The 22,505-nt window shown below is 44.5% G+C and overlaps 1 protein-coding gene and 1 long non-coding RNA gene across 2 annotated transcripts; one reads left to right on the plus strand and one right to left on the minus strand.

Annotated features, from left to right (window-relative positions):
* Positions 1-4,921: 4,921 nt before the first annotated feature.
* LOC146650245 (uncharacterized) lies at positions 4,922-14,890 on the minus strand. Its single transcript, XR_014908335.1, has 3 exons — positions 14,753-14,890; positions 8,526-8,673; positions 4,922-5,623 (listed from the first exon to the last, which is right to left on the minus strand). It is a non-coding gene; the product is annotated as an uncharacterized LOC146650245 (long non-coding RNA).
* On the plus strand, positions 6,980-21,827 carry acsbg2 (acyl-CoA synthetase bubblegum family member 2). Its single transcript, XM_085387577.1, has 15 exons — positions 6,980-7,194; positions 10,812-10,941; positions 11,133-11,254; positions 12,404-12,672; positions 13,955-14,043; positions 17,116-17,236; positions 17,418-17,498; positions 17,586-17,735; positions 17,884-18,060; positions 18,477-18,658; positions 18,862-19,104; positions 19,190-19,407; positions 19,552-19,691; positions 19,893-20,139; positions 20,443-21,827. Exons 1-15 carry the CDS (start codon positions 7,188-7,190, stop codon positions 20,559-20,561), a joined length of 2,295 nt encoding a protein of 764 aa, XP_085243703.1. The 5' UTR covers positions 6,980-7,187; the 3' UTR covers positions 20,562-21,827.
* The last annotated feature ends 678 nt before the right edge of the window (positions 21,828-22,505 follow it).

Raw genomic sequence — 22,505 nt, forward strand, 5'->3', positions numbered from 1 at the left:
CAACATCGAAACGCAGCTGATTGAACTGAAAGCTCGACTCTGTGGGGTCAAAGTTTGCAGAACTACGAGCGCAGCTGGACTCCACAGCTGTGCGTGTTCATGGAGCTGCATGTTCACCTGCTGGACGTCACTACCTGACAGGTTTAACTGTCTTCAGAACATTGCAGAGGCCTTATTGACAGTGTTTGGCTCTACATGTCTGTGTGAGCAGGTTTTCTCTCACATGAGTCCTGAGGCAGCCTCTGAATGCTGGACACTCGCAGACCTGTGTCTCTGAGTGGGAGACCAGAGATCACAGTAACATGTGTGTCTCTGTATTAACAAACATGCCATGTTGGCCCAGTTTATTTTTCTTATCATTGTTGTGAGGAGGCCATAAATAGCATTGGCATTTTCTGTTGTTCAGTTCATTTGCTGTTATGGATAAAAAGTCTTTTTTTGTTTCAAAATAGCTGATAACTATTTGCTGACAGCTGCCAACATCTGCAAACAAATATGATTCTATAAAGTGGTTCTATGTAGTGTGTAACTGTTGATATAGAGCCTTATTACATTTATTGCTAATGCAATCATATGGCACACTGACCTCTGAGGAAACTTTAGATGCACTCATCATCAGAAAGGTTGCCGACCCCTGAAATAGACTGTGTTTGTGATTTGAAGGAGCTATACACTGTGTACGACAAATACCATAATCATGGCCTTATAAACCCATTTAAATAGGCTGTTCCCTATAAGCACAAATCAAAATCAGAACTGAACTTTCTGATATTGCACCTTACCGTTTCAAACAACTCTATATTTTAGCACTAAGTTGCAAATTGTTACATTTAAAAAATTGGTTAGTCACCCTTTTTCTACTTTTATTTATTTCTGCTGCACATAAACAGATCTTTGCATTTGTTTGTGCATTTGTACACATTTGATTCTGTTATACACATGAATTTACAGACCCTTTATTAGGTACACCTGTAATCAGACAATGATATGTTAGCAACTCAATTAATTTAGGTATGTACAAACAATCAGTACAAACCTGCTGAAGTTCAACAACAACTTCTGGATGGTAGTGTCAGAATAAACAACATGAAACCATGGATCCATACTGGCTTATATCAGTGGTAATAGAGTGGGGGATATGTTCTTGGCACACCTTGGACCCCAGCTGAGCATGATTTAAATGTCACAACCTTTCTGACCACAGTGTACACATCTTCCGATGGCGGCTTCCAGCAGGGTAACATTTAATGTAATCTGAAACTGGTGTCTTGAAGAGGAAACTGAGTTCACTGTGTTCAGATGATCTCCACAGTCACCAGATCTCAATCCAATAGAGGGTCTTTGAAATGTGTTAGAGCGGGAGATTCACATCATGGATGTGCAGCCAACATGTCTGCAGCAGCTGTGTGATGCTATCATGTCAAACATGAGATTTGGGGCCAAAAACTATGAGAAATGTTTCCAGGACCTTGTTGAATGTATCCCATGGAGAATTAAGGAAAAAAAGGCATCCACTCAGTGCTAGTAAGGTGTCCCTAATAAAGTGTCCAGTGATGTATAAAATATCTGTATACTGAAAATAAAAATGTCATTTTTTTCTCCTTGCAGCAGTGCAGTCACAGTCACTTCCATGCACTTTGCCATTTGCGGCACATGATGGCAGCATATGTCTATATTGTGATACGGCGCGGGCAGACATTTTAGCACATATTGAAGAACAGAGCACAAATGTGTTACTGAGAAACTGTGTAGAGTTTAAATGTTAGTATTTGAATTAATCTTCACTCAGCATCAGTCATGTACAAAACACTCTGATGTCACCATGAGGCCTTTGGTGGAGTTGGACCTGATTCAGTGGGACAGAAGTGGACTGGATGTCTGAGTATTAAAGTATAGTTTTATTTATTATTATTATTTTATGAGCTAAAATTATGCTATGACTTGAAAATGGAAGGAACGATTGATATTTAAATGAATTTATTTTAATTAAACTTTTTAAATTAAACACTGGAACAAAAAACTTTTAAGTGTTCTTGTTTTTCTAGACATTTTTTCTTTCCTTTTTTTATTTTGTTATTTGCAGTTGCTCCACTTCCAGCTGCACAGGAAAAGTTTGGTCCTCTTCCTACAGATTCCTAATGAAAACAAGGCTTATATTTAACCAGTCCAGTTAACCCTCCTGGCTCCAGCTTTTTTCTAGTCAACTGAAAGGTTATATTTAAACACCAGCTTCAGGTCTTACTATTTTAATATCGCCCACTGCATGTTCCACAAGCCTTTTCTGTGCACGTAGTAAAAAAGACTCCTGTAAAAATGAACTAAGTGATTATATGACAAAAACAGACACCAGGAGCTCCTTTAGGCCCTCGGTCTGGGGTCTGCAGATCTAAGTAGTTTTTCTAGATGAGGGGGGAGGCAACTCCAGGCCTCGAGTGCCGGTGTCCTGCAGGTTTTAGATCGCACCCTGGGTTAACACACCTGAATCAAATGATTAGTTCATTACCAGGCCTCTGGAGAACTTCAAGAAATGCTGAGGAGTCATTTAGCCCTTTAAATCAGCTGTGATGGATCATGGACACATCTAAAACCTCCAGGACACCAGCACTCGAGGCCTAGAGTTGCCTACCCCTGTTCTAGCGGATCCCACTGCTTGAATAGGATTCCCGTCTCTTTCTGTGTAAATAACACATCCAGCTGTCTGCATGATGTCAAAGAAAATATGAGTCATTCAGCCAGAGGCATATTGAACCCCAATGAAAAGGACAAAAACATGTATCTAAATGGAAGCAGCGGTGTGGTGAACAACCACAATCTTTGCTATGGAATTGTAAAGACAGATGGATCCACTGTGTGTAAGGATACACCTCTGACATGCTCACCAGCTGGTGTCAAAATACCTGAAACTTCAACCTTCTTTCATTGCCCTAGGATCCACCTAAGTGGGTCAGCCCTCTGCAGACCCATCCAGGTGTGGACGGGGCCCAGAATGGGCATGGCGTCTGGTCATAGCCTCATACACAACAACTGTATACTCTTATACCCTTCTATCATGGCCACCATTGAGCTTTTTAGTCACTCTGTAGCTCTTCTGCAGGATCAGCACTCCCCACCTTAATCACTGTCTCCCATGAGTTTGCTGGGGGTTGTCCTTCACTGGTTTTTGATGGGCTCTCACCTCTGCAAACCACAAGACCTGTTCTTTTTGAGATGCTCTGATTGAGCTGTCTATCCATCACCAGTTACCTTGTTGTTTCCTTGTATGTTTTTCCTGTTACCAGCACATCAGTTTGACTGATGTACAGTGGCACATACAAGAAATTCCAGTTCTGCTTTCTTACGCACATTGTGGAGATTTTTTTGGATTTTTGGCAATGCCTCCACAGACCGCAATGATCTCACGCTAAACAACGATAAACATTCAGCTACAGGCATAAGCTGGGTAAATACATACAGGGAGGAACGCTATAAGTTAATCTATAATGGTATAATCCAAATGTAATAATGTAAATGTGTACATACGTAAGATACCTAAATATGTTAAAAATATGCATGAATGTACAACCGCACTGCCAAAGAAATCGCAGCACTGTGTAAAATGTGACGTGCTGTTGTAATAGATGCAGAATGTGGTTTAGCATTGTCTTGCTGAAATATGCAACGCCTTCCCTGAGAAAGACATTGTCAGGATGTATGGTAACATATAAAACCTGTAGTACTGAAGCTGAACTTCCTGATATGCGAGCTGCAGATTCCAGAGTCACTAACGGCTGATCGAGACTTTTGTTGTGAATCTGTAAAGCTTGTGGAGACACTTACTTATGTGGCTGACACTGACACCAGCATTAATGGTTGTGTGTGTTATATGGTAATTACCTCATGGTCGTGTCCTGGTGTTCCACAGTACTGATTGGCAGATGAAGGGCTGATCTAAGGGCAAAAAATAAAGATGTTATTTACACCTCAAATATTTCTGGAGCTGCAACCGTTTTATATGTAGTGGCAGCCATGACCGAAACAAATCAAATTCTGCAATTTTCTTTTCTTCTAAATCTTTGCTGTTGATCATTTATTGATCAAGGGACACAAATTTATTCTTCAAGCTACATTCATATAGTTTTATCAATGTTCCTCCAAGAATTCAGGGACATTTGTGAATCCTTATATTGATGCTATGCTCATTATTCAATAATTGTTATTGTCTGACTGATAAACTCACAACTGGGGCAAAAAGCAGCTGGAAGTGGAGACGAGAAATCAACAGTATACTGAACAGGCCAATCAGAGTAGCAGTGGGCTGTCACATGATGTGTGACAGCCCACTGCTACTTTGCTATCTTTGCGCACATCAGGTTACAATATAAATTATGTTGTAGGGTTTCAGAGAGGTTTGCATTACGATGCACCTGTAAATTCTTCTACTATACACCCCCAGCAGAGACACTGGCTTTTGAACTGAGCGCTGACAACAAGAGGAGTTCCTCTCCTCTTTAGTCAGAAGGATGAAGTCTCACCACAGAGCAGTTTTTCTGTTCATTTTAAATGAGCTTTGGTCCAGATAAGTTGGCAGCAGATAGGATTTCTGGATCATGTTCACATGTGGCTTCTTCTTTAAATGACAGTCTTAAGCTGCATTAATGAGCTTAAGATGGCAGATGTTTCTTCTTAGTAACACTTGCTTTTCCAGGCTTTTGTTGCCCCAGTCCCAACTTTTTTTTTTTTTTAATTGTTGCAGCCTTCAAACTCAAACTGAGCTATTTTTTCTCCATGAAATAGGAAAATAGTTTCTGTTCTATTGTGAATAAAATATGGATCTATGAAATTTGGAAATTTGTGTTATTTCATTCTGTTTTTATTCACATTTGCCAGCATCCCAACTTTTCTGGAATTAAATCTTTATATCACAAAGTTGTATTATAAGCATAAAAACAGACAATACTCACCACAAATGGGTGTTGCACAAGAAAATGATTTTCTCGAGGGCACTGCCTTCTTACTTAAATGTAAAATTATTTTCAAAATACACTTATATTCAAGTATAATATTGAGGTAGACATCCATTCAATCAGTATATTAGTATTAAAAATGGGCAATTTATCCTTCATATTACACTAGTCCAAAAAACATATTCTGCTTTTTACTACCGTACCCTTAAACATTAACAGTTTACAAAGAAAACTAGTGGAAATATGTAGCCTATTAAAGGTGGCACATTTAAATATATTGAACCAAATAGTACTGTGTAAAGTAAGAATTCAACTAATTTCATATTAAAATGCTTTGACATTTACAGCACGTTACAGACATCAAAGGGAAATCTATTGCACGTAACAAAAACTTCTGACAGAAACTGAGAGTCGGTGCGCTGTGCTGCTGTCTGAGAGTAGGATGAGAGAGAAAGGAAGAGATGATGCCTCTGACCGGCCGTACCCTCGGCGTGGGTTGCGTAAGCACTAATGCATTCTGCAGCTCTAGAGCATGTGCGCATGGTTGTACTGGATGAGCCGGTCCCTGCGTGTCATCTGATGCTGTGGTGTGGTGCTCGTCTCTCCCGGCGATTGGCTGATACTGATCTTTCCATAGACCAATAATGAGGGCGCATCTTCAGAGTCATTTTAAGATTCATCTTAAAAAAAGAGAGAAGTAAGGCTCATGAAGATAATCATGTGTTAACATACGCCATGCATATCCAGGCGCATTTTATAATTTGCAAAAAAAATTAAAATTTTTGAATAAAAAATATCATTAAATATTGAAAATAGGTGGCATTAATTTCTTGTGAGGTTAAATGCCCAAGTGAAGGTTTAATCCTGTGTGTGTGTGTTTTCGTGTAATTAGTCCGTGGAGGACATTTCTGTACTTTCCTCTTCCTCTCCTTGAACTGCCTCACCTCTCGAATGATGCAGGCGGGACTTCAGTGGAAATTTGCCTTAAGGAAATTCTTTCATTCATCAGTGACACCAATGGACATGAGTGAATAGTCATGAAACAACACGTCCGGCATATTTTTGTGTGTGAACCGGATTGATAGCAGCTCACTGACATTCACACTGAGCTACGGATGGATGTGTACTGTAAATTCAGCTGTGACTCCACACCCTCATTAACCTCGGGGGAAACATGCAGTTCACGAGAGGTCGTGGACTCGTTCCCCATTACAGCTTTGTTTACATATTTTACACAAGTTCAGTGTGTGTCAACAGCGTTTATCTGCATCCCTCCCATCCCTTTGTTTTTAATGCAATTAGGTTGTGACTCATAAAACCATTAATACAGGACTGGTCTGTCAAGCTTAAGGTCGGAGCTCTGTAGTTTACCAGGTCACCTTTTTACTGCAAAGTCCTCATTTCTAAACTAAGTAGAGCAGTGAACTGGAGCCGGAGTGAGGATTTTTAAAAAATCCAGTTGAATTGCAGTGGAATACAAATAGAAAAGTATGAAAGTAAAATGTAGCAGTTGTCAATTTGTCAAACAAAAAGAAAAAAACCTGATTTTCAGCTTCTTCTTTTGTAGGTGGACATTTGTTATGTTATATTTACATGTCATAAATTGGCGTCGTTGGTAAACTTTAATGAAGACGAAAAGGAGCATGTGCAGTAGTTATAATAATGTAGGTTGCAGGATGTGGTGCATTTGAAGTGCGCGTTTCTGTCAGTGGAAAGCCATGAAGCTAAAGCCAAGCACAGGCTCAGCCGCGCTAGCTGTCAGGGCTCTGCAGTTTGTCCGATAGTAACCCCCCGCCCCCCTCGAGCCGGCATATCTGCGACGTGTACGCTCGAGGGTGGAGGAGGGAGGGGCAGATGAGCTCGTGCGCTCACTGCAACTTCCGCCCCCTCTGTGTCCATGTGCCCTGCGTAGCCTTGTATGGAAACCAGGTCCTGTGGTGTGAGCAGTTTGAACCAATCAGAATGGCGGTGCTGTGAGGGGGGCGGTGCGACCGGAGGAAACCGACAGGCCCCACCCTGGGTGGATTTCTTTTTTTTCAGGGTGGGTGGGACCCACGGAGCCGGTTGTGTGTTTGAAAATGAATGATCTGCTGCTTGAGTAGACAGTGGCCGGTTGGTGCGTGTTTAACGGCAAACTGAAGCCACGGTGTTAACGGAAAACACGAAGAAAAAGCGGAAGATTAAAGAAAAATCTAGTCACGAAGAAACAGACAACCAAACCGGAATAAGAATCAGCTTCCAGCAATGCAGTGTGAGTATTTGAGCCCTGTGTGGAGCTTTTCTGGTTTTGTTTTAAGCTGGGTTTCACGGCGACACATCAGGTTTGGCCAGAGACCGGTTGGTCACGATTTTTCCGTTAATAAAACCACCTGCGTGTGTGCGTGTTGCATTTACAGGCCTTAGATTGGACTCTGAATTATGATGTTTCGCCTTCAGATCTACAATTTCCTGGTTTATAATTTGAGTTTTTTATGTCTGGGTTCAGTGAAGCTTGCTTTAGACGTTAATAGGATAATACATGATAATAAATGTGTTACAGAAAAAAAGGTCTTAAATTTACGGCTTGGGTGTGTCTAGACAACCTGCTCAGACCTGGTCTCTTCCTAAAAGGGTGTAACCCACCCAGCAGATCCATCTGTATTTCTCCCTGTAATTTGGTTCACGTTTAAAATAGCCATTAACAAAAGTCTGCTTAGCATGCAAATAGATTAAGTTGGAAAAAATGTGCCCAGTGTACCGTGGGGTTTCTGAGGATGACGCCCAGTGCGCGCTGCGTGGAAGCAGCTGGATGGAAGCAGGAGGAGAACATTCACTGATTTTTGGGAATTCACTGTATCTGACTTTCGTTCAGAGCAGCAGCACTGTGGCTTTAGGTGAAGTGAGGTGGCTGTTACTCTGGACAAACAGAAATGGAGCTCGAGTGAAGAAAAATTAAAATTTAGAGGGGGGGGGGACTTTTGGACTGTACAGTTTAAAAGGGGATTAACCCAAGTGAAGTTTGCAAGCATGGTGGTATTGTTTCGGGGAGAGTCCCTCATTTGGTTTTGGGGCAGACACTTTTTTGTTCAAGGAATGGGGGGGGGGGGGGGGGGGGGGGGGGGTTTGCTGCTGTTCCCTTTCTGAATGAAACAGCTGTTGCTATGCAGTACAATTCCCCCCCCCCCCGGAGTGGATGCAGCATTTTGCACAACTGTGCTGAATCCGTCAGATGATTCATCCTTGGCACTGGCTGTGCTGTCTTATGACAAGGAAACTTCATGAAAACAAAAGCATGCAGAATGGCTGTGCTTCATCAAGAGGAGCATCAGAGAGTCAGCAGAAAATGATGGTGCAGCTACTCTGATCATTGATTGGTTGGGTCTTTGGTTGTGACTTCTCAAACAGGTGCATTTGAATACGTCACCTCGGGCTATGGAAAGCTAAACTGTGGCACAGTCGTTTTATTAACTGAGTGATTAAAAAATGTGCTCGGCAGCTCTGTAGAGCTGAAAGAACAAGTCCAGACCTTTTCTACTCAGTTAACGCCCTTTTTACTGCAAACAAATAAAAAAAATAATGCAAGCATTTTCTTTGATATCTTACCCAAAATACTTCAACATGTAGACAGGAGTAGCTGGGGAATCCATCCACTGTTGTTCTGATTGGTAGACCGCCTGCTCTACTTCCTGGGCCACAGCTGCTCTGATAGTGTTGGGTACTGAATCTGTTTTAGATGGGAGTTTTTCACATCCTGAAAACAAGGTGAAAGCCATCCATGTTGCTGCTGTGGTGACAGAGGCCAAACCTGCTAAACATGTACAGGTCTCCATCACACACACTGAGTATTAGAAACATTGTTGTAAAGGAAGTAAAGCCATGGCTCAATCAGTCATTGATTGACGGGTTAATCTATATCAGGTAAGAGAATCAGAGGTTTCCGGCTTGTTTCTAAAGGATATGGGTTTGTGATTTTGGTGATTGAGAGATAATTAAATGGGAAATCCACATATTTCTCATGGGTGATTATCAGAAAACCACAGAAGAAAAATTATTGATTGGAAAAACTGAAAGTTTATCACAGCAGCCGGGGAAATGTATTCTTAGCCTGCTCATGGATCAATAACCTTGTTGACCACCGATGGATGTTTTCAAGGTGTTTTTGCTGCCAGATGAACAGCAGGGGGGGATTCATACCAGGCCTGTGTGACAGGCACGCGTCTCAGGGGTTTTTAATGTGATGAAAGCTCACTGGGTTTCTAAAGGCTATATTCAGCCTTCACATGTCCGTTTGCAGACTGGTAGGGTTGATGAGCGATTGAACCTCGAGATCAGCGTCACGCTCAGAATCCTCCCCATCACGTCACAAGAACGCAGCAGTGACTGAAATAAGAGGAGGGGAGGTGATTTTAAATATCTGCCCCCTGTCAGTCCCAGGCCTGCCTGCTTGCCTCCACCTTCAGCCACCCACAACTGCAACAGAGGAATCTGCAGCTGCACCGGAGGCGATGCGTCCACAGAGAGACCTTTAAACATCCTGATCAAATCCAAATCAAGCCCATGTTGCTCCTCAGGGACATGTTTTTGGCCAAATGTGATGAATTCTTCCAGTTTAGATGCAATTCATACATGAAATAATCCAGCTGACCTGTGTTTTATTCCACTATGGAAAGTTTAGGTTGGGAATATGTTTCAAATGTGTCACAAAAATTATTTTTGGCTCTCTGGAGCTTGTTTGTTTCTGTTTTTTTTCCCCCCCCCATGGGCCCCAAAAGGTGAGAAATGATGTGCTGCTGCTAGAGCAGATAGATGAAGCTGCTGGTATGTGTTTTCAGCCCTCTTACATAAACAGATCAGTCCTGTGATTTACCAAAGAGGAAAGGGAGAGGAGGGGGTGTCCAGCTCGGCAACAGCAGTGGTTTGAATGATAGAGAGGTCTGACGTGGTTCCTGTGATGAACGAAATGGTGGGAAAGGCAGGAAAAGGGGAAGGGGGTGGTACGGTCGGCTTGGCATGTAAATCACAAGATCATTGAGAGAAGAGGGAACATGTCCCCAGGTGGGACACGCTCTAATGTCCCAGTTGGGACACGCTCTAATGTCCCAGTTGGGGTTTCCACTTTCTTTCTGTTGTATCTTTCAAAATTATTTCACAATCATCACCAGTTTCCTTTGTTTTTCCCGTTTCTCTTCCACTCGACACCAGGAGGGTGGAGCAGTGTAAATATTCTTTATTGAGGTGTTTTGTTGACCAAGCGCAGCAGTCACAGTCAATTATTAGTAGAAAGACGGCGTTATCTGTAACGTGTGTTTGCTAGCCAGGCTCCATATGTTGCGTTATCATCCAGGCTTTTAACAGCTCATGAAGTCGGATCCAATCGAGCCGTCACAGGTCGCTCTCTGCACGTCCTGAGCAGAGATCGGCTTTTTTATGGTCGCAATGATCTCGGTGAGATTTCTAAGCAGCTGCATTTTATCTGATCATGAGACAGAAGTCGGGCAGGTTCGTGACACTTTGCAAGAACACTACAACTGCAAGGGTTAGAGTTAGGGTTACATGACCTAGTGCCCTACAGGACGCACGACTTCTGTGAGTACCGCCCACTGCTGGCTGTCACACGTTGGTGTCAGCTGAGCTGTGCGCTAATTAGACAAGGAAAGCCAGATGTTTCAGTATTTGCTCCTTTGGATCTTATTTCTTTGTCAGTTATGATTCTTTATAGTCTAAGATCTAAATAGCAAACTACTTAAATTATTTAGTTATTACAGCACAAATCCCCCAAATGCTCCACTCCTGGGATCCAGCTGGGGGGAGGGGTCTTTCTCTTGGAGCCTCTCAGTCATGTGTGTAACTGTTTCCTTGTTGTGACACCCTGACCATCCTCTGTTTCAGTAACTTTGTGCGAGTCCACCAGCATGTCAGGGGTGACGGAGCCTCCCAGAGAAGTCGGTTTCCTGGAGTCGCCCTGTGTTACAGTGGACAGCGCGGCCTCCCTCGATGACGGCATCGTGGACACAGCAAAGTACGTCAACACAAGTTACACGCCCCTAAAATAAGCCCCTCTTTGTTTGAACTGCCTACAGAGAGGTAGTGACGGTGTTTACACCAACAACAGTTGGGATGAGGGCATGATCTTTGCTCTCAGGATTCCCACCCTCTTCCACCTGCTGACCCACACGTAACTGTTTTTTTTTCTCCTTCCTTTTTCTTTAGTGAATCTTCAGAGGAAGAGTCCGCAGGGGAAAGGGAAGAGGAGACCGGCGCCCATGACGCAGCCACCAGCAGCACCAAGACTACAGAGGTCCCCGCGGAGCAGAGCTCAAACACACCAGCAGGTGAGTGCAGAGGGAGCGTGTTTACACTTTCTCGGGCGCTCCCGAGCATCCGGCGTTCACCAGGGCGGCGCTGGAAGAATTGCGATAAGCAGCATGCAGACGTACAATTAGACGACATCAGTTTCATTTTTAGGCTCAAGCATCCGTACAGATAGGTCGTGACCTCGGGTTTTATCCCATCTCTGTGCTCGCTGTAAATGCTGATGTTATCTTTTTTTTCTCCTTCCTGAGGAAGCAGAGCAAACAGACGTGAATGAACTCTGCGTTCTTCGGCAGAGCGAGCTCCACTTCCCTTTTCCTGCCTTTAAACGGTGACATTCTTTCCCGCCTCAGTGAGTGAGGAAAAACCCCGGCACACGCGTTGCTCCGCGATCTGTTTATAACCACGAAAGGGGAACTTTGCACTGTGACCCAAAGTTAATTGACATTCGTTATCATTCGTTTATAATGATTCTTAAAGAGGAACTCTTAACATGTAATAATAACTGCTGGTGGCTTTTTCATGATAGAGTATTTACAGCCCTGCTCTAAATGAATCGTAAATAGTCATAAACCCTCCGTGTGACGCTGTTCTGCTGCATATTCAAACATCCTGCTGGCAGTTTGTCTCTGAGTGTGAGAGCAGAACATGGAGGCGGGGCTTCCCTGCAGAAACGATTACAAATCGATTGGTTTTGTTGTCAGAGTTTTGGTGCAAGTCCTCGGCCCCCTACGATAAGTGATAATCGGAGATTGTTGGCAAACAGACGGTTTTATTTAAAGATTATCTGATCATAATTTTAACCAGGAAGTCCATCGGTACACTCGCATGGCGTGCTGGAAGTTGTATTTATATTTTATTATTTATAAAGCTTTTAAAATGATACCACTTTTTGTTTTTAAAGACTGTCATTTCTAGCCAACCTGAAGCGATTGCTAACTCTTGGCTGTCACTGTGACTCATGCCAGCTCTGTTACCATTGGCTGACACTAGTTTTGAACCCGTGTGACTTTGCAGATTTATCGTAGGCCTGCAGCTGGATGGTATCGCCATTAACACCTTAAATAAAGGGTGTTTGTCGCAGTTTTCAAGGACGGCAGATGCGTACAGATCTATTGCCGAGGCCCGCCTTCGATCGATTCTCTGACTGTTATTTGCACATCTTCCAGTGAGCGCCCAGCGCCCAGACTCCCTGTCGGTGCCGGCAGCAGAACCCCGTCTGTGGACGACGCAGCGCGATGGAGAGGTGAAGCTGAGGATGGAGGAGTCCGGTCTGGCCGCTGAACCCGCTTTGACGGTCAACCAGATGTTCGTCTCGACCGTGGAGCGCTACGGCGAATATACGGCTCTGTGCTGGAAGGAGGGCGACCAGCAGAAAAGCCTGAAATACAAAGATTACTACCAGACCTGCCGCATCGCTGCCAAGAGCTTCCTGAAGGTAGTTTTTCTTTTATTCTTTGGGTAACGCTGCAAAAGTTTCCATCTACGGTTGATTCGTTACTTTAAGGACATAAAATTAAGCTGAGTTCAGTTTTTGAGCAAGAATACCAAATGCTCAGAAACGGTGGCTCGTCTGTCAGACAGTGAAAGAGAATTTTGGCTGCTGTTGTCACCACAGCAGGCGGCTCCGCAGATTTGATTTGGCTGACTTTTAAACGCCAAATGCACTTCCTGTTCAGCCAGAAGAAGAAAGATAAAGATGGCTATGGCCTTCCTGACCCGTGTGCTGCCTCACACAGGCAGCAACATAATATAACCAGCAGTAGCGAAGAGCTGGCGGGCACAGCTGTGCGCTACACGTGAGAGAATAACTGCAGACACTCTCTGGATCTGATTATCCCAACATTTCCTGGACGAAATCTTAGTGATGGCTCATAAAAAACGGATAAAAAGCAGATAAATCAATAAGAAGAAGAAGAATTACTGCTTTCAGCTCTGACACACAGTGTGGTGCCAAAACCTTTCTTTGCCCCCTCCCCCCGAGCAGCTGGGCTTCCTCAGCATCAACACATTTCTGTTTCCAACAACAGTCCTCGAGTTCTTCGAGCCGTTTTAACGTCCGTTCGTCTTCGTGCCGAGTCTGTCTAGACAGCACGTGTCGCCGCACCAAAGGGTTGAAATGTCAGGCCAGACGGCGAGGTCTCAGCAGGACAGAGCGTGTCATTGTTTCACGTGAAACTCTGCAAAGTTAGACAGCAGGCTGACTCATTTCTACTGACACACACACAAACTCGGACGTTTCTCTCTGCGTCTCACACACACAAACCAACCTCGAATCCAACTCTTAGACCTGAACTTCGCCCTCGCTCACGATAAATAAAGCTCAGATAGTTTTTGTTTTGTGCTTCCCTAACACAGTCAGCTACACCTGATTATTATCTTTCAACAATGAATGAACGACTTGATGAATGCTGGCTGCAGCTGAATGTAATGCACAGCTAACCTCAGGTCCCACCTGCATCAGCTGGAAGACCTGACGGCTCAAACTGTCTCTGTGTTTCGTGAAAAGAACATCAGGCTAAATCTGGTGCATGTATTTGTCTGCACTCTAGTTTGTAACAAGCAGACCCTTCTGAGCTTTATCCTGTCAAATACAAAATACCCCGAAGTAATAACAAAAGGTAAATATTAAACAAGGGATTTGTAACAACAATCGCAACGATGGAAGTGAGACTTGTGCCAGATCTGCTGTGACTCTAAGTGCGCTCTGGCTTTTACAGCTCGGACTGGAGCGTTACCACGGCGTTGGGATCTTGGGCTTCAACTCCGTTGAGTGGTTCGTCGCAGACATCGGAGCCATTTTGGCGGGGTGAGTTTCATCGTCAGCCCTGAATATTTCCTTTACATGACCCTAATCCTCCTGCTCTCTGTATCTGTGGATATCTTATTACATGCTGATGTTTACGTGTGGCAGCGCGTTTGCTGGTGTGTCCTATGTGCCAGAGCAATACCGTCTTTTTGATGGATGGTTGAAACTATGCGTGTTCACTGGGGTGCTGCACTCAACTTCGATTCACTTTACAAGAGCTTGTGCTCATACATGCGATGATTCGATTCCTCTTCTGAACTGATCCGCTGTGGATCCAATTAGGGCTGGGCCATATCATCCCGTTCACGGTAATACCGGTGTAATGTGGGGCAACGACAAGAAAATGAAATATCACGATAAAATATGGGTAAAACGCGCATGCGCAGTGCCTTTGTTTTCATACGCACATGGTGAAAAAGGCGATGCAGAATGAGAAGAGCGAAAGTGGATCGTTGAATGAAACAGATGAGCCAGAACTGGTTTGTAAAAATGCTGCAGCTTCACTGGTGTGGAACTGGTTTAGCTTTCGTCCGTCAGATACACAACAAAGCACTATTTTTGGTAGCACATGCTAGCGGGCCGTCGTTATTACCGTGTTGTTTGGAAAATACGGCGCACTTAAAATCAATCCTTTGATTTGTCTGAAAGTCGACAGAGCCCCTTATAATCCCGTGTGCCTTATGTCTGAACTCTGGTTGTGTTTACTGACCTCGAAACGATTTTATGTGCACGGCGCTCGAAAATCTGTCAAATGTTTCAGTACGACTTTGCTGAGCTACGAAGCCGCACCGCTTGATGGATTGTCGGAGCGTTACAGCTGTCGTCCGCAGGGATGATCTGATATCCTCGTGTCGGCGTTGCTCCCACATCGTCATAATAAATGTTGTTCCAGGGTCAACATTGCAAGTGACCAATGTCTTTGTGTCTTTGAAAAATACCGCCTTCAAAAAATCTACTTCACTTGCGAGAAGAGAAACCGCTTCTGTCCGCCCATCCGGGAACTTGAATTCTTTGCATTTCAGGATACTTTTCTTTAATAAACGGTAAGCATTATACATATCGCCCTTACAGAGGCGGTTTCTCTTCTCGCAAGTGAAGTAGATTTTTTGAAGGCGTTTGCTTTTTTCGAGGTCGCGGATGACGTCAGGAGAAGGTGATTGGTCACTTGCAATGTTGAACCTGGAACAGCATTATTTATGATGACGAGGGAGGAGCCTGGCGGAGTGATACGTACTGTGCTTCAACATAATGTTACCGTATTGTGTGTGTATAACCTCTTTTTAAGTGTTGTGGATGTTATACATGGTTATGCTGAGGATATGTCTGCCAGTTTCCACTGGAAATGCCTTTTGGTTAAACTGTCAGCGAGGATTTTGCATTTGCACTGTTACATTTTTATATTTATTTTAATGCACATAAAAAACAGCTGCTTGTTTAAGTGAAAATACATAGATGTTTTTTTTCACTAATAAAGTTGTGGAGTTGTAAAGTATTTTGTCTAGTGTCAATTATATCGTCAGTTATATCGTTATCGCAAATTTTGAAATCTATATCGCGATAAATATTTTTGGTCATATCGCCCTGCTCTAGATCCAATCAGTGCATTTTCCTGATAATGCTAATGTGCTTTTTAAGGCTTATTTATCCATCTGTGTTGTGTTTGTACTCTGTGTCTGTGCACTGATCACATAACAGCAATCACAAGCTTCTCAGCTTTGCTGCATAAGTATTCACTATGAATGAACCCATGCTTGTTATCCAACACGCTAAAAAGAGTGCAAGAAATTCCAAGAAACTGAGACCCTTGAGCCAAAGTAAGAGTCTAAAGGCACTGATTGGCTGAGGCCAGATGTACCCCGGCTCAGCTGCTGACATCACCAAACATCTGTTATGCTGAACCGGGTCTTTTCACGCCGATTCTGGTGACATTTTCATGTTTGCTTTGATTCTTAAAAGTCTTAAATCTGTTTATAGAGAAGCTCATTCTTTCCACGCACTCTGATACCAATACTGTGCATGCTTAAACGCCGCTCCCTGCGTAATGATCACAACAAAAAGGTCAGCTGGAATGTCAACAAACCGGTCGTGATGAATGCAATCAGGTCATGTTTGGAAACTTCAGTTTAAGGCTCAGATTTCCACACCGAAGCAAAACATTTGAATCGCATCCTGCATCATATCTCACTGTCTTTTAGAGCGGGAGCTAGGTATTCTAGTAAAACAGTGCTGTCATAGGTCAGGTGGGTTCTGTTGACCCATTTTCATCAGATTGTTAAGAAAAAGACAGACGGGGAGGACTGGTTCTCCTGTGGTAACATCGGGATGTCGTCAGGTGATCTGAATTTTCGGGCATCTGCAGCTCAGTCAGAGCAAACATTTAACATGTTGCTGCTTTGTTGAAATGCAGGGTTAAAGTGATTTGCTTTTCATTTGCATGTTGCATGTTCTCCACCCACTGTTGGGAGCAGCCCTGCGCTTCATTTTGATGAACATAGTTTCGTTTTTTACGTATGAAAAGTGCCACGAAAATAACTTCAGTCTGCCGCTGATTCAGGTCAGGTCAGTTTTATTTACAGCGACAGGCGTCCTGTAGATGTCAGTCAAGTCACACTTTCAGCAAATAACTGCGAGACTACTGATTTTCTCCTTTTTGCAGCCATTAAAATGAATGTTTAATTGCATTCTGTGTGATAACAAATTGTCTTAAAAGTCTTAAATGTACCTTGGTGAAAGCTCTCACTTGATTGGCTGACTTATACCTTTGGTCAGCAGCTGCACAGATGCAACACAAACCTGATTCATGTGCTGATGCATTTCTGATACATTTCCACCAAGAGCGCTCAATTCATCCGTCGTATGACTTGAATGCAACTCGGCGCTTCTGATTCACCTGCAAGCTTTTGTTTCCATGGCGACTGGAAGTAAATGAACAATATCTATATTGACTTATCAAATGCATATCTGCAAATGGAAGGCCTCTTAATCAACATGACTGGATATTGATTCGATTGGAACAATATAGAGAAGTAAATGGCTCTATAGCTGACTGTGTGACGTGTCTCTGTCTCACAGTGGGTTTGCTGTGGGCATCTACACCACCAACTCTCCTGAGGCGTGCCAGTATGTAGCAGAAAACTCCAAGGCCAATATCATCGTGGTGGAGAACCACAAACAGCTGCAGAAGATCCTTCAGGTAAGATGAGAGTGAGTTACACGTGGATGTGGAGCAACACGCTGAACAGATTTCAGGCACAGCTGAACAAAAAAACATAATAATAATATGTGCGTTTATTAAACCAAGCTGTAAAAGTAGTAACTTATACTGAAGGAATCCCACGAGTGGATTTACTGATCGTCTTCACATCCGTCCACAGATCGAAGACCAGCTGCCACACTTGAAAGCCATCGTCCAGTACAAAGACGAACTAAAAGAGAAGAGACCAAACCTGTACACGGTAAGCGCACACTCCCGTGCATAAAAAGAAGCTGCTGAGCACAAGAGGCACGATCGAAGTGTTTTTATTTTTCTTTGCGTGCCACAGTGGGCCGAGTTCTTGGAGCTTGGACGCGACGAGCCCGACGCTCCCCTCGATGCCATCATCGCCAGCCAGAAGCCCAACCAGTGCTGCTCGCTCATTTACACCTCAGGGACCACGGGCCAGCCCAAAGGAGTCATGCTCAGCCACGACAACGTAAGCTCCACCCATCCTCACATCCTCAGGAGCTTTGTGAGGCAATGTGCCTCTAATCAGTTGATTAGTATTGATCTACTGTTACAGTAAAGATGTGAAACACTTGTGCGCCCACAACAATCACAGCACCTCATCTTTACTCTCTCAGCTAACCTGGACCGCTTACTCCACCGCCAAGCATGTGAGTCTCACCGCGGCCTCCCAGGCTCAGGAGGTGGTGGTCAGCTACCTGCCTCTGAGCCACATCGCGGCCCAGATGGTCGACATCTGGATCGCCATGAAGATCGGAGGGGTGACTTACTTCGCTCAGCCCGACGCCCTGAAGGTGAGACACACACCACAAACGGACAACACAAACACGCCGGCGCCCGAAATAAACGCTCATCAGCCCGTTTAATAGGTTCACCTGCACAGTACGGTCAATATAACAGGCCTGCTGTACGGTCATGGTTCTTTGTGGCTGCTATAGAACAAGAACCAAGTGTCTGATTACAAATACCCATCAGTAATTTAAATGATGTAAAATTAAGTAACCCCCCCTCCCCCGTTGATCACCCTCACATTTGCACTACAGCAATTTTAGCCTGTAACAGAAAAGTAGCATAGCGCCCCCCTCTGGTTCCTCACGTGGCTCTGTAGTCCGTCTGTTACACAAACGGCTTCTGTTTCTTTCACACTTCCTCTTTTTGTGTAAGTTGTGAAAATGTGTGATTTTTATTTGTATTTTCCTGTTTTTTACAGGGTTCGCTGGTAGACACTTTGAAGGAGGCGCGTCCGACGGCCTTCATGGGCGTCCCACGTGTCTGGGAGAAGATGCAGGAGAAGATGAAAGCTGTTGGAGCAAAGTCTTCCACCGTGCGAAGGAAAGTGGCTGCCTGGGCCAAAGACGTGGGTCTGCGGACCAATCTGAGCAAGCTCAACCAGTAAGTATATGTTTTTGTTTTTTTTAAGAAGGGGCTGAGTCGTTTCCTCAGAGGTGGGAGGTTCCTGTTTCAGTTTGCTGAAATGTTCTTGTGGAACATCACCGCAGATGCAGGATTGTTGTTGAAACAACTATTTATTTATTTCCATCAGCTGGGATAGCCTTCCACCTCACGCTGCGTTCTCTTTCACTCTTTCTCCCCAGGAATTCGGCACCAGGCAGCGCTCCGGTCAGCTATCACGTAGCCAAAAAGCTTGTGTTCAAAAAGGTGCGTAAGGCCCTGGGCCTGGACCGCTGCACCAAGTGCTACACAGGCGCCGCCCCCATCACCAAAGACACCCTGGAGTTCTTCCTCAGCCTCAACATTCCTCTTTGCGAACTGTACGGCATGAGCGAGAGCAGCGGCCCTCACACCATCTCCCGCCACGATGCCTTCAAGCTCACCAGGTACATTTTTCTCTTTGCATTGGTTTGACGGCTTGCAGGGAACGACTGATACTCGCTGGTGAGTTACACGACTGCTCTCTTGCAGCTGCGGTATCGAGCTCCCAGGGTGCAAAACAAAGCTGCACAACAAAGACGAGGAGGGAAACGGCGAGATCTGCTTCTGGGGACGCCACGTCTTTATGGGTTACCTCAATATGCCCGACAAGACAGAGGAGGCGCTGGACGCGGAGGGCTGGCTGCACTCGGGTGACCTGGGCAAGCAAGACGAGAACGGGTTCCTCTTCATCACCGGGCGGATTAAAGGTACTGCCTGAGCTAAATCGCACTCTGCTGGAACTGTACCAGATTTCTATTTATCTATTTAAATGAAGAGCATCAGTTCTGCTTTCAGTCTTATATCCTGTTACAGGCCGATTGCTTCAGGTTTGTTCTTCTCTTCGCTCACAGAGCTGATCATCACAGCCGGCGGCGAGAACATCCCTCCCGTCCCCATAGAGGATGCGGTGAAGGAGGCCGTGCCGCTGATTAGCAACGCCATGCTGGTCGGAGACAAGAGGAAGTTTCTGTCCATGCTGCTCACCATCAAGGTAAAGATTCAGACAGTGAGAACAGGGGAGGAGTGAGGGGGGTGTCAGAAGCTCACTGCATCAGTGCATCTGCTTTAACAGATAGTGAGGAAAGGAGCACTGACACCTGGTGGTCGCTTTGAGAAACTACACAGTTGGGATTTTCAGAATCGTGCTGTTTTGGTTACTGATATTTATTTGATTTTTTTCCTCACCCTCCAGTGCCAAGTGAACCCAGACACGGGCGATCCACAGGACGAGCTGACGCCAGAAGCTGTGGAGTTGTGCAGGCAGCTGGGCAGCAAGGCCACGCGCGTCTCCGAGATCTCAGGCGGACGAGACCCTGCGGTCAACGCTGCCATCCAGGAGGGCATCAAAAGAGTCAACGAGAAGTCCACCTCCAACGCTCAGCGCATTCAGAAGTGGGTCGTCCTGGATCGAGACTTCTCTGTCGGCGGAGGAGAGCTGGGTGAGCGAATGCGCGGTTTATTTTATTAGACAACGGCTTTGAAACGACATTTAATAAGATGATGATGATGTTTTCACATCCATTTGTAGTCACAGTTACTCACATTTGGGTATTTCCTGCCTTTTTGGAGCTAAAACACATGTGATATTGAGTACGGTAGCTCAAATAAGTGCGTTACAGAGAAACATAAGTTGCAGCAGGCCGGGAGGATGTATGTGGTGATGCGCTGGTACGGCTCAGGCTGCAGTCACTCTACACCTCGCAGGAGTTAAACAGCACGAATCCTCTTTGCTCTTCCCGCAGGCCCCACCATGAAGCTGAAGCGGCCGGTGGTGATGAAGATGTACAAGGAGCAGATCGATAACTGTTACAAGGACGTGGCGTCTCCAGCAACCCCCGACAACCCGCTGCCACCCAAATAGACCTGCTGGGACCATTTGCATCATTCAGTCCACTGCTGGGTTCCTCCTGTATTTACATTTTTTGTTTTTTTTTTGTTTTACTGCCTTAAGTCACGCTCAGTCTGTCTCAGTTTACATTTATGATTGTTGTACAGAACAGAAGCCAAATGAGGTTAAATTGAGCTTATTTATTTGTATTTCTGGAAGGACCAGTGACGTGTGATCGATGAAGTAGCAGCAGCTTTACGTAAGGAGCTGCGACGCGAACCGGAATACTTGATAACAACAGGATGTTTTGGGGGTTTTTATGAATAATTTGTGTGTATTTATTTTCACTTTACCAAAGTTTCTGTTTACCAAATGAGCATCGGATGGAGTGAAATCCCACAATCACACGTTCACATGTGCTTGGTGTTTCTCTCGTCTTTGATTTCGCTCCTTTTTGTTGTTTTTTGTTTTCTAAATGTCAAAAATGTTCTGCTGTTGAATTTAAGCTATCGTTCTCAGTATGTCATGAAGCCATATCTGTTGCATTTTGGTGTCTGTCAGGTATTTTGATTTGTGACCTTTTTTTTTTGTAATACTGTAAATATGTTTTACCTCGTTTCTTTTTCCCAGCCATTCGGTCGCGTCAGGAATACGTTTATTTTGCACTCACATGGAGATGAAGTAAATTGTACATAAGTTATAGGACTGTATTGTCAGTTTATAGCAAATCTTATCAGCTGCTAGCAGCCTGTCGCCACGGCGACATTTTGAGATCGCCTACCATCGGCCTCGTCTGCGATGTGACACAAATTTGAAAGCAGCTCTTGCACTCCAAAACAGGTCATCTTGTATATCTTGTAAGATTAGTATATAGCAGGCGTGTGTGGCGCACTCCCAGCAGAGCCAAACTGAGCCTTGTGGTTCATTTATGTTAAATTTTGGGGTTTGTGTGTTTTGTTTTAAGGATGAAAAACAAAGGGAGGAAATGACGGTGATTCAGGGGGGTCGGGGTGAGTGAGGATGGGCTGATGGAACACCAAATGGCCTTTTTAGTTTAATCCGTTGCCTAAAAAGGTTAAAAGAATGCACTTGCATTGTGAGACTGAGCAAACGGTTCAGTGAGGGCTCACAACACCCCTGACAGAAACCTGGATCTGCCTGAACCTAACAGCTGTTTAGTCTTAAAGAAGTCTGGGTTGAAAGAACAGCAGCAGGAGAGTGAAGCAGGCCTGCTTGTAACGACGAAAATGTGAATGTGTGTCTGATCAGTTGTGGAATAAATTGGAACTCATTACGCTACTTTGTGAAACTTGTCCTTTGTTTTGTTTTTGTAAATGTAACGCGGAGGGATTTAAATGCACAGAGTAACAAATAACAGTCGGTGCAGACAGCGCACTGTGCAGACAGCGCACTGTGCAGACAGCAGGCGGGGCTCTGATGATGATGATGCAACCTCACAATCAGAACAGACTCAGGTGTAAAAAAGAAAGGAGAGCCGACGGCCTCGTTAAATACGTGGCACATGTGAACCGTTTCTATGCTATTCGGTGTGCCGACAACCATAAATAGGCTGCTCGATAATATTTCCTCCACTTCTGTGAGATCGTCTCTCACATCTCGTATTTGTGGCCACAAAACTCACGAGCTTCTAATGCTAAGCGGAAACGCGGGGAGAGAAAAACCGACGTGCTGCAAGTTTCATTCTTGCAGTGGTAGCAGTTTGTCATAGATGCTATTACTAAAAATCAACCTGCAGCACAGGATGGTTCGCTTTTGCAGAGGCCGATCTCTTAGGTTTGGATTCTGTAGTTCGCAGACGTTCTGTTTCTTATTTCCTCTGATGCTTTTCGCATCATGAAGCTTCTGTCAGCAGGTGCACGCAGCCGAAGAGCCTTACCGCACTCGGCTCAGGAGGCTGCGTTGCCATGGTAAACAAAACTGAACGGCAGAGAATCTCCAAGGCGACAGCTGCGATAT

Source organism: Rhamphochromis longiceps, linkage group LG17, assembly GCF_057381845.1.
Source record: "Rhamphochromis longiceps isolate RC_006_pf linkage group LG17, R_longiceps_female_GT1.1, whole genome shotgun sequence".
Classification (NCBI taxonomy): domain Eukaryota; kingdom Metazoa; phylum Chordata; class Actinopteri; order Cichliformes; family Cichlidae; genus Rhamphochromis; species Rhamphochromis longiceps.

Coding starts and splice junctions, on each gene's coding strand:
- acsbg2 (XM_085387577.1), top strand. Junction 12,673..13,954: donor CTGCCAAGAGCTTCCTGAAG/GTAGTTTTTCTT, acceptor TGGCTTTTACAG/CTCGGACTGGAGCGTTACCA. Junction 17,499..17,585: donor AGAGACCAAACCTGTACACG/GTAAGCGCACAC, acceptor TGCGTGCCACAG/TGGGCCGAGTTCTTGGAGCT.